The following is a 12,500-nucleotide window of genomic DNA, read 5'->3' on the forward strand; positions in this document are numbered from 1 at the left end:
ATTATTTTGCATTTTTGGTGTCATATTTCATCTGCCAGATGAGCATTGTAGGCGTCGTAACCCTGGAACATGCGTTGCAACCGGGGAAATAATGTCTTATGAATGAATATAATTGGGAAGCGCCTTAACCTCGAAAGTCATAAGCCGAACCCGAACCCGTCGTAACCTGGGGATGCCTGTAATAGTTTTATCACAAAAAGTGAATTTAGTCACGAAAATTATATGCAAGTACAGTAATTTATGAATATGTCTCAATGAAAAATACTACAAATAGGCGAATTTCCCACGAATAATGGGTAGATATGGTCCAGAGAGAAATCCGTGAATAGATGATTTCGCAAATCTTGAGAATGCGAATACAGGGGGTAGACTGTAATGCTTAACTGTAAACGTTGAATATGCTTATAAGCAACAACCATCTCACTTTAAACTTAATGTTTAATGCAGAAGCCAGTTTCCCATCGTTTCCCATATTTGTAAGAAACATACTGCATAGATACACTTTGTAAAAAAGGGTACCAAAAAAGAGCACTTGGTTTTTTTTTTTTTTTTCTTTCTTTTTTCTTTTTTAATGGACACAACACATTAGGTGTACTGCTTGATGGCCAGACTTTTGAAAACTTTTGAGGAAGTTTACATAGCTTTTTTTTATCCTCCTCCACTATGCTGTCGAGATTAGCATCTTCTACCTTCTGTGCTTCTTAGGTGGCAAACTGGCCCAAAGAGGTGTAGAGGTGCCTAGAGGGGTCATGATGATCAAAAGGCAGCTGTGACAAATCAGATTTTTGTCACAAACCTAGCACATCAACAAAGGGAGCCAACAAGTTACCAAAGAAGTGATAGTGATGGGTTTGGGTGCAAGTGGGTTTGGGGTCAGTAGAAGCTTTCGATAGTGTTTTGATTTTTTGAAGGACGATTCTGCTGTGTAATCACCGTCAAATTTCTTCAGCCAATTCCAAAGTCCTGGGGAAGTCACCACAGTGAGTAGACAGTAGTAATATCTACGGCCTTTTTGGTCTTTGCAGTCCATTGCTATAACTTCTGAACTTTACATAGGATCTAAAGGCAAAGATGTGCTGCCATATTCTTTCCTGAATCCCATAGATCATCATAATTATCATCAATAGTTTTTCATCATTCATTTTGAGTGTGGATGGTAATTAGGTGATAAAAATAAGAATGTCTTCTGGCAGACTGACAGTGCATTTGACACCTGAAGCTGTCATGAAAATAAGCTAAACATAGTGCCATCTATTGTGAAAAATGCATAGCAAATGCTTGCTAGTGGGAGGGGATGGGTAGAAAATTGGATTGCATCAAAGAACTAGTAAAATCAGGGTACATAATAATAAAAGCACGTAAGTAGAAATTTTATTTCAGGGTGATGAACAAGCATTTTCTGAGTATACTCTGAATAGCAAGGAAAAAGCGCAAAGATAAGATTATTATATATAGTAAGAGAATAGGAAAATATTAAAAGATGTTTTTTACCTTTTTTTCAGACAAAACCCGAAGATTGATCAGTTCAAGCAGGAGAGACATAAGCTCATGGTTGCATTGTTTCAGTGATTATTGCATACCTTAGGTTATTGTGTTTCTCTGATGATATATCATCAAGTGAATTCTTTTAGGATGTGACTTCACTTCGAATTTTATTACATATGTGAAATTATTCCTGCTAAATAAATGCAGTTATAATGCCAAAATCAAATTGAACTATATTATTTTTTTTTTATTTGAGGGAGTTCCCTATTTATGTAAGGTGTCAAATGTGCAGTGTTTGTCATTCATTGGAAAATATGACAGTCTTTATTGAAGAAAAAAGAAACTAGATGTCTTAAGAAATAGAATGGAATTCGTCTGTTGAAAGAGATAGTGGGAATGAGATTTGCTAGTGAACCTGTTGGTAATCAGAAATATGCATAGATAGTTTAGATAAAAAGTAAAGTTAGTTTGTTGCTGTGATCAGGGAGTCTTAAGTAATTTAATGAATATCAAAAAATTATTCAAGTAAAATTTGAAATAAACAGTAAAAGTTTATTAATATGAAGTAATGAAAGCTATAGGAAAGCAAAGTAAATGACTAAACTAAATTGTAATGACAAGAGAAGATTAGCAAAGCAGAATGGAACAACACAGCTATGTAAACAATTTATTATACCTTCAGCCAACATGCATGCTGTTCCACAAGAAAAGGGCAAAGTAGGCATATGTGTACTATGAATATGGGGAGACCAGAATGTATGACTACAGGTTTGTGATAAATTGAAGGAATGTATGATTACATATTGAAATAATATTAAGTATTTGTTATACAATTTTTTTATGTTTGCCGACTAAATTATTTGGTAATTGAAAATATTGTTATATTAATTCAGTAGAATTAGTAAGGGTGTTAAAACAATTTAACTATCCCTGTGAATCAGATTAGTAAATTGCATGCCTAAAAGTTATGTACTGTATACCAACTAGTATTATGGAGTGAAAATGCAGCTTCAAGAAAGACTTCATAGTAAAATTTGTCATGGCATATCTGGTTGGGGTGTACATAAATTTTTTGGAATTAGAGCTGTTGGAAAGAGTAAGATCACCTATTGCATCACTAAATTTTGTTTAATGTGGTATACAGATATTGATTCCAGTTTCACTTATATATTCTTCTTTAGAAAGAAACTGTACATTAGATTCTCTTGTTTGTTTTTAAGATGGCAATACTTATTTTTTATAACAAGGGGGCATCCACAGATGTTCCTATTTATAACAGAAATAGACAGTCTTTATTGAATGCTTTTATTGTCAACTGCACATTTTTTGTAATTCCTTATCTTTAGTTTGTATTCAACTAATAATAAGTAGTTACATTGAAGGATGAAGCCCTTCCTCCTCTCAGGCAGTCGTGGAAAACTCGCCAGAACATCCAATCACATCCCACATTTACTCTAAGGATACGTATCTTTTTTACTTCCACTGCAAAGCCTTGGAAATCTCTTGCATCATGTGTTTTACCATTTCTTTTAATGGGCCCCACTTGTTTCATCTCCCAAGTTTCCCCTTTTCTCAGGTCAGAGCTAGGTAATGGGGTATGATCCCATTCCAGTAGCCTTTACATAAAAAGACAGTACTATTTATGAAATAATGTTCACAGCTAAGCTGCTTTTGCTACAATTTAAGTACAGTGACAAAATGTAATGCTTTTCTTCAGGAATTTAATTGTTAGTTAACTGAGTAAAAATATCTATCCGTACAGATTGTGGTGACTTTCTGTTGCTTTTATTGGTAATAGAGTAGTTTTAATTTTGACTTTGCCCAAACTCTGGGAAAAATTTCAGTACCAGAATTTGATTTTTTAATTGAAATTTTATCCCCTTTATTGAAAATGGTAAAATTTGGGAAACCTTGCTTATTTTTATCAGGTAAGGAAAAATCGTGCTGATACACTACATATCAAGGAATTCAAGTACAAACACTTCAGCAACAAATTTTTTGTCTTGTACATTTATGTGTATACATGGGAGGAAAAGTGATTTTATTTGCTGCAGAAACCTGATGTGGCAAGTTAATTTTATTGCAAAATTTCCCTGTTTTGCCATGATAAATTGTACTTTTCCTAACAATCATGAATGTTTACAGTGCCTTTGTGGCAAGGATGTTGCCATGCTAGTGATACTGAAGGTGAAAGATCCTATTGAGAAAAGAATAGATTTCACCTAATTAGGTATTGCATCTGTTATGAGTACCTGTTATCTATTATGTTCATGTTTTCTGCTTTGCCAATATAAGTTGTGCCAGGCACTTATTGGATGTTCTTGAGCATTCTGATACACCTTTATTTATTAGGATAAACCATGAAAATTTTGTTTGCTGAGAAACCTTCTAATCAGGATTTTCTGTGGCAGAGACTTTTCCTATCTGGTGAACCATTTACCAGTGAAATAAATGTATGGCATTGCATTTCATCATCATAAAATGTGATGCAGTATTGTGTATTTTTTCTTTTGCTAATATTAATAAAAGTTAGTAAAAGAAATTGGTATAATATCTTGGCCATTTTATCGTTTTATATATCATTCTGGCTTTTCACAAAATGCAGAAAAGCTGGTTGTGTTACAGTAATACAGTAAAATCACTTATTTGAGACCCCAGGGTAGATTAGCCATTTGTTCCTTGTACATTTAAATTTGGAACTCCTTGCCTTCCTCCTGGTCTCTAAAGAGATATGATCCATCATATTACTATTGTGATGAACCAGTTTAACATAATCACAGAGTAATGCTTTTAGATTTGCAGGATTCACCTGAATGATTTGTTCTGAAATTGAGGTAAAATGGAAGACATTGGACAACTCAGTGTGGAGAGAACAAAGGGAATGAATGGAAAATAAAAGTCAAGAGAAATATAGCTCTGCAACAAAACATGGATGGAAAGGATCTTTAATGCCATTACAATTATCAAAATTATCATGAAGTAGTTCAAGTAAATCAAGTAGTAGTCAGAGATTTGTTGCAGGTTTAAGATATTTCTAATGAGCTCAAGTTGGAGCTTAAGTGTTGTCCCTATTTTCAAATTGGAGAAAAGTAGATTTCCTCAAAGTACTGTAATTACTCAAATATTTTTTTTCCTGCCTAATTTTTATTGTACCATATCCAATTGGCAATAGTGGTATAAACCAGTTCTATGATACTCATGCAGTTTTCCCCCATTCTTTAGATTTTGTATTGTACAGTTAAATGGCTCACATAACTAGTTTAATTTTTTACTTTTTTACAAAGTTTTGAAGACTTATTTTGTAGTGATACTGTACTTGATTAATTTGTTGATGTTACTTGAGTATGAAAACAGTTACTGTACTTAATCCAGTTTATCATCATCATCTGCAACCTTGGTAGTTTGCAAACAGAAGATTTTCTGAAATTTGTGGTGGAGGATCACTATGAAAAAGTAAGTACAATGGAATACAACTTATATGATCGCTGGAAGGCTTGTTTTAGTGGAGAAACTTACATTAAATTGACCACAGATTATGATGTTGCATTTGCCAATAAGAAGTGTGTGTAGTCACCTTATGAGGAGAGGGTATATATAGCAAAGAGATTGGAAACAGAATGAGTTTTTAAAAAAACAAGGTATGGCACCCTGGGGGGTTGAAGATGAAGGATTTATATAAGACATAGTTTTTTAGTGTTCTGACAAACCTCTTTATAGAGATATGAAGTTACTGATGATTTGGGAGTTTCATCCACAGTGGATTTGTTGTAGATTCATTAATTTAAAACAAATGTGCCAATGATTAGGTTTTTCACTTGAGCCACCCTGCATTGTGATGTGACTGATGATTTTAAAGAAACAATAGTTCAATTAAAATAAAACAAGTAAGTCCTTACATGTATTTTGTGAGCTTTTGAATACCTTTTGTTCAACTCCTGACCATTTTTTTTTTCTGATGACTCCTCACGAAGCCACACCTGTACTGATTTCATACCTAACTAGCTTTAAAATAATTACCTTAAGTGGATTTTGCCTGAAATGGCACAACATAACAGATAAATGATAATGTTCTCGTATTTTACTGGTTGGAAGCTTAAGGATAAAAACAAAGATTAACAAGGTCTTGTACCAGTGTTTTTATTTAAACGGAAGTTATGTTCATTGCAATGCCCCCATGTAATGCATTGAAAAGATAATTGAAGGTATTTAGTCTTCTGTGTAAACAAAACATCATATGGTGATGCCTTTTCTTTCTCTCTTTTGTATCTTAACATCCAACATCTTTCAAATCAAGCGGTTATAATTTTCTCATGCAATGTGTAACGTTAATCAATAGATCATTTTTATGTTTCATTAGACACTTCATTCTTGCACTATACAAAAGTAAGAAATGATGATTATATGTGAAGTTGAAGTGTAATGTACATTGTTGGATGATATAAGGTAAAATGTGTCAATGATTTAAAAAGAATCTTGCCATATATTTTACTGTCTTTACCCTGCTTATTAAAAAACTGATATACCATGTAAATACATGACATAGATTACCAGGATAAAAAGCTGGGAAAGATAGAATATTTAATTACTTAATGACCTAAAAATCCTGTAGCATCTCTAAAAGTTAGAGTTTCCATTTAAAAAAGTAAATTTTAACTTAATATCTATTTCCTTTTACAATTAGTTCTTGAAGAAGGGACTGAACAGCCAAAGAGGCTGTGCTTTCTGTCATAATCATCAGAATTTAAAAATATTTTAATATATCATCTTTATGTTTTAAAATGCATTATGTTAACACTGCTCTGAATCAAAATGCCCATTAAACTGATCACATCCAAGACAATTTCATGATAGGCATGGAAATCATTTACACACATGCCTTTCAGTCAAAAGTTTTTCATTGAAAATACTGATCATTAGTGTGCTGTGTGAATAAATGCCCATCTATGTACTTTTCATAAAGCAGAACAATGACATCAGAGTTCTTTAGATAAAGAGATTTTTCAATTCCATTAGTTGACTTGCAATTCTTCTTTGCCATCTCTTTTTCAGTATTTATTTACATGAAAATGGTTAAGACAATTGCATATAGAAAACTGCCTATGATTTTTAACAGTTAGAAGTTTTTGGGGGAAGAAATTTAAATAAAAATAATATATTTAGCTAACACCTAATTGATGATGATAAATGGCTTAGTCGTCATCGTCGTCTACTGGAGTTGTTTGTGGTGGTGGAACTGAAGGCACTTGCACAGCAGGTGGTCGTGGGCGGCCTCTTCCTCTTCCTCTCCGTCTGGGCTGTCGAGATTGACCCACCTGGCAAGCAAGTGTAATAGTAGAGATTGATCGAGTTTAAACGACAGTGGCTAATTTAAAGAGAAGTTAGTTTGAAAGAAATGACAGCCATGTATTTGCCATAATAAAGAACAGGTAATTATAAGAACAAACTGCTTCACAAATTTATAAAATGTGTTCTGTTACCATAATTACTATATAAAGCAAGCAGGTAAAATGTTTACTTTGACATCGGTGTAAAGGTTAGATGTTTGTATCACTGCAGTCATTACTGTTTCTTATGAAACCTCATTTCATAATGCCGTAATAATGTTGTTCATCTTTGAACTTGAAGTTGATACTTTGGCAAGATTATAAATAGTTCAAGTGGTTTTTGGTTGAATATATAGTACAAAGTAACTTTCAATCCTAAGGATTTTTTTTTTTTTTGCACAAAGGTTTTATCTTTAACATGTTAATTAGAAGACAGGCAGATCAAGGTTTTACTGAAGCTTAACCTTTCGGGGAAGTAGGAATTTTTGGTGAATGTGTGTGGATTTTTACAGATGACTCACTGCTGTAGTTAAGAATATTTCATCATAAGCCCAAATTTTTGACCAACATTACCTGAAGTCCCATGTAGAACTGCACATCTCCTTTGAAGTTTTCAGGTGTAAACGAAAAGAAAGGATTTGGTCCGTAGCTGAATTTCAGACGACAGACATCATTTATGTCTCTGCGGTACCCATTGGGACATGATTCTCTAGGTACAGCTGATGAGGGAAGCAGATTGGATAAAATGAAATTAATTCATTCACAATACCAAAGAACAATGATTTTACTGCTACTGATATACATTTTCTGTCTGAGAAGAATATCCCAAAGGATATTTTCATTCATTTCTAAGCAGTAGATCCAGTGCTAGGCATGATCTGATGTGAAATGAATAAAATTAAAACTACCATTATGCAAAATACATTGTGACCAACTGCCCTGAAAAAATCACAACACTTGAAGTGAAAGAGAGAGAGAGTAGAATACTCACTTATGATGGCAGCATTAAGACCTGGATCGGGGCCTTCGAATACTGTCCCCCTTGGTGCTGGTAATCCAGTGTGCAAAGGTAATGTTGGTATTATAGGGAAGGCTGCCCCTTGCCATACTGTCAGGGGAGACAGTGAGCCAAAACTCATTACATCTGGCCCCAGTAAGGGTCCGGCTAGTGCTTCACTGATGAAGGTGCAAAAGCAAAGTACTGAAAAAAAAATTATAAAAAATGGTTAATCTTGGATACATATGCAATGTAATGATTATGTAAAGCTTTTGTATACACATCATAAATGCACAAACAGACATCATGGAGATGGGTGAATATAACATGACCTCAATAGTCAGTAAAAGGTAAATAAGTTTTTAATTTTTCACATTTGTTTTGCATATCAACATATATATTTTTTACACAGTGTTTTATCAGTAAAAAAAATGTATTTGTATTTGCTGTAGATGAAAATCATACATTGAATCGGAATGTTAAATTTAACGTATGATTTTGGTGTGATGATGTCAATGGCCTTACCACATTAACCTGTGCTCGCACAAGGCCTGCTAAAGTTACAAGGAAAATTATGATATGAGATGGCAAAATATGCCTGTCATTCGTAGAGGTTAAAGCGGCTTTCGACATTATTATATGCAAATATATATACATATATGTGTGTGTGTATTTGTTGTCTATCAGTCATCCTATTCGACTGGGTGGTTTTTGTAGTGTGGTGGTCTGTGTTGCATCCTGCCTTCTTGGGAGGCCATCACTTTTCTCACTATGTGCGCCGTTTCTAGTAGCACACACTTCTTCATGAGTTGTGGAGCTATTTAGGCATCTAGTTTTTCCAGGTTCCTTTTCAGAGATCTTGGGATCGTGCCTAGTGTTCCTCTGGCATATCCCACATCCTGTTTCTATTTTCAGCTCTTGATACTTAAAATTTTGTTCTCTTTCTCATCTAATCTGGTGTCCCATGGCATTGCGGCATCAATGAGTATACTTTCCTCTTGATTTTGTCAATCAACGTCACGTCTGGTCTGTTGGCACGTATCACCCTATTTTTGTAATTGTCTTTTAGTGTTTTCTTGTCAGTATCTTAGCTTCTGCAGAATAGGAGAGTCTTAGTTCTTTGTAAAATGTGATTTCTTCTTGGATGATCTTCACTTCAGGCGATATTTTGCACAAATGTTCTCTCTCTCTCCCTCTCTCTCGCCTGCCTTAAAACGTGTTAGGTTTAAATAGCCTATATGTTTCACTTGCATGTCTGATTACAATATTAATTTCAGGTCTAAAGAAGTACTATGATTCTTATACTAAAAGGGAATAATTAATTGTACGTGTAGTACCGGAAGTTGAGGATAAAACAGTGCTGGTACGCCGCCTCAACCTTCAACAATCCGAACTGGCCGTTTATGAAGTTAAACTAAGTGAGTTCGTGACTGTCGTTGACTTAAGGATCTTGCCCTCAGTATAACAGTGTCTTCAGACTGGCAAAAGTTAAAACTTGGCAACTTCATGTATACCCTTTCTCCTCTGTATAGCCTATCCTCCTGAAGACAATTTGGTAATATCCAAAGTACCTCCTTACGGCCGTCAGAAACCTGTCATTAGTGAACTCATCCAACGGCCCCTCATCCCGAGGGTCACGCTTTGTTGAGGTTAGTTGCCCGATCTTTAAATAGACACCAATCGTAGGATAACCGGAAGAAAACGACGTACTGATACTCAGTGACGTAGGCCAGGTCCTCATTTCAACCTGTGACGTCATATTCCCACATCACGAACTGACAAAACCTGTTTTAAGGTGATGTAATCTACGCACGGGGAAAAGATGAAGATTATGTGCTCTCAGGGTAATAAGTAATACGACAGACAGACAGAGAAAAAGAGAATTGTATGTCAAATCACAATATCATTCACGAGTTATATTCGGCCCCAAGAAGAGAGGGAGAGAATTATGGCATGTAACATATCTTACCTTGAGGTATCACGAAAATTTACCGTGAGGTATAGTCTGACCCAGGGAGAGAGAGAGAGAGTCAGGGTAAGTGAAGAAGAGTATAAGCAGGAAGTTGTCATTTATTATGGCAGTGATGTTGACAGTAGACCGGGACTAAATGTAAAGGAGACGGCAGTACGAAGATATATGTTTAATATAATATATTTTTTTTTCACGGAAGAATATAGTAAAGGATGTATATAATGCCGTGCAGGTTAAATAACTTAAGGAATATACCGAGATGATAAGAAATTTGCCGTAGTTTCTTAATATTTTACTGTCATCCCGGGGGAGGGGGGGATGGCGCTGGTGCTAAACAAGACACCCCAAGGAGCTTTCGCCACGTAAGTATCATGGTAAGTATAATGCGTGAACGTAAAAATATTAAACAGACGATAAATTTCTCATTATTTTGGTAGTTTTTTCAGATTCTCTCACCAGCACTCTGTTATATACAAACTTTTCCATGTTGTTTAATGACAAAATTACATTAATAAACGATATCTTCGTGCGGCTGTCTTCTTCAACATTTACCGTGTATTGTCAACACTTGTCATGATGGATGGGAGGGGAGTCGAGTTCCCGATTATGCTTTTAAGTTTTTTCTCCAAGTGGAACGTGTAAGTACCTGTACTGTCTAATTTCACCAGGAATTACGGCCACTTGGGAGATGCTGAAATCTGATGCCTATATATATATTCTGTGTTAAGTTTCATAAGCTAAGTGGGGTTTTAGACTTGGGACGTTCTTTAAATACAAAAAGAAGAAGAAAACTGCTCCAGTTGACCTGTTCACAAGTCAGGTTACTTCGTAGTCAGTGTCAGTCGACTCTGTCTCCTTGTGACGTTTGTTGAAAAGGTATTCCGTTTATTTATTTATTTTTTTTTCCGGAACAAAGGAGTAATTTAAAATCTTGGAATCTTTATAGCATACGACTAGAGTGACCACAATTGTAAACTGGGTTTATTTTGCCGGTTAAGGGGAGGAATAAGAAGTGAAATATGACTACAAAGAAGTAATCATCATAGCCTACAGCTGCAAGTTCTGTCTGATTAAGGTAAGATCACGTGAAAATGTCATTTGGCACATTTTCACTGCATTTTCGAGTTACAAATGTGATCTTCGTATGATTTGGTGTGTTTGAAATGTGTTTTAACATTTACTTTGGTTGAAAATTAGTAGTAGGCTTTGCCAGTACGGTCCTATACTCACTTTTTTTTTTTTTCCATCTGTCCTCCCACCTGTGGTGTTTGCGTATGGTAACACTGCGTCCCGGGCTCTAGATAGTTACATTCAGCTAACATTCAACAATTATAATAATGTCCTATTTTGAATATTAACGTTGTAATTCGAATACAGTAAATTATTAAAACACTTTTAAATTGCAAATGTACACCCAGATATCCTTTTATTTACCTAAAACTTACTCATAGCGTAACTATTTGAAGCCTGGGACGCAGTGTTACCATACGAAAACACCACAGGTGGGAGGACAGATGGAAAAAAACAAGAGTATAGGAACCGCAACGTAGTTCAAGTGCAATTTGGAGTGAATTAAGACCACAACATGTATAATTACAATCAAATAAGGACTGTAGAGTTTCAGTTGTGATGGCAGTAAGGATAAAACCAGCGATTACAAGGTAAAAATGAATTTCAGTTCAAATCATGACCCCAGGAGGATGAAGTTTTATACTTTCACTAATATAGGCAACAAAATGTTGTTTTATTGTGCTAATTACAACTGCAATCTTGAGTAAGATCAATAAACGTTACATATATACGCTAACATTGTTCAAATGAGTGCTGGGAAGGCTAGGAAAGATGTTGGATCCTTGGCGGTTACGAACAGCACCTCAGTCGGTGGACGCCATGTTGGATTTAAAAACTGCCTTGAAAACATATTTTACGAAGACCTCACATGCCTATCTTAGTTTCATATATCACATGATGTTGACAAAACTTCAATCTTTTGAATGGTATGCATAAAGATGTAATTGTATTCTTGTTTCAGCAATTATATATCGAGTGAATAAAGCTGATCCATGCGATGAGGATGGATCCACTGCGGTGTTTCCCCATGATTAACCCATAATTTACCTTTGAACTCTATCCTATGGTAAAGGGGAGCCTTATGGGAGCAAAGGCTCAGCTAGGTTAGGTTAGGTTAGTTTTGGGGGAGGTTTGTACAGGGCCCAGATCTCATAATGGTTAATGTCGTAGGCCTAGGAGAACAAATGCTCCCATCTGTGTGCTTCATAATTTCATTCGGCATGAAAACTATTTTAGCTGTGTGGGGACATTGATGATCCAGTTGATTTACACTGTTCAGCCATGAGCCTGACGGTGACACGAAGTACGTGGCCTTCAGCAGAAAATTAGTTCGCGACACCCTGAGGTCTTGATCACCACAGGGAGCTGTTGAAGGGCGGGAAAGAATGATCCGCTGAAACATGTGTTTACCATATGTAGTGAATGTTTAAATCACTTATGTGGCAGGACAGAATGTTTTGCTGATACTTAGGTCTACCTTTATTTTTAAATAAAAAATTGGCCCGGCCAAATCAGTGAATTGAATCTAATACGCTTGATTTGAGTTGACCCAGTTCACCTATTGAATTGATTTGGTTTACCTTTTTTTAATTGACTCAGTTTGCCCTTTTGAATTGACTTTGTTCATCTTTTGAATTGACTGTTTGCCTTT

General features: G+C 35.3%; 2 protein-coding genes across 5 annotated transcripts in view; one reads left to right on the forward strand and one right to left on the reverse strand.

The window, feature by feature from the left end:
- The window catches only part of LOC135226594 (uncharacterized), a 45,732-nt gene extending 40,352 nt beyond the window's left edge, over positions 1-5,380 (forward strand). Inside the window, exon 4 of one of the 2 annotated variants that reach the window (XM_064266290.1) lies at positions 4,280-5,380. In XM_064266290.1, the coding sequence (XP_064122360.1) occupies positions 4,280-4,298 (19 nt within the window). In that variant the 3' untranslated portion in view covers positions 4,299-5,380. Of the gene's footprint in view, positions 1-1,502 lie in introns of both variants that reach the window. The other variant, XM_064266289.1, reaches the window with a different exon arrangement.
- Positions 5,381-5,606: 226 nt separating this feature from the next.
- Positions 5,607-12,500, reverse strand: part of LOC135226593 (uncharacterized) — an 18,986-nt gene continuing 12,092 nt past the window's right edge. For all 3 annotated transcript variants that reach the window (XM_064266286.1, XM_064266287.1, XM_064266288.1), the window contains 3 exons: positions 7,801-8,010; positions 7,383-7,528; positions 5,607-6,797 (listed from right to left, as the gene is read on the reverse strand). In XM_064266286.1, the coding sequence (XP_064122356.1) occupies positions 6,675-6,797; positions 7,383-7,528; positions 7,801-8,010 (479 nt within the window). In that variant the 3' untranslated portion in view covers positions 5,607-6,674. The remainder of the gene's footprint in view (positions 6,798-7,382; positions 7,529-7,800; positions 8,011-12,500) is intronic.

The sequence above is a fragment of the Macrobrachium nipponense genome, chromosome 14 (assembly GCF_015104395.2).
Source record: "Macrobrachium nipponense isolate FS-2020 chromosome 14, ASM1510439v2, whole genome shotgun sequence".
Lineage (NCBI taxonomy): Eukaryota > Metazoa > Arthropoda > Malacostraca > Decapoda > Palaemonidae > Macrobrachium > Macrobrachium nipponense.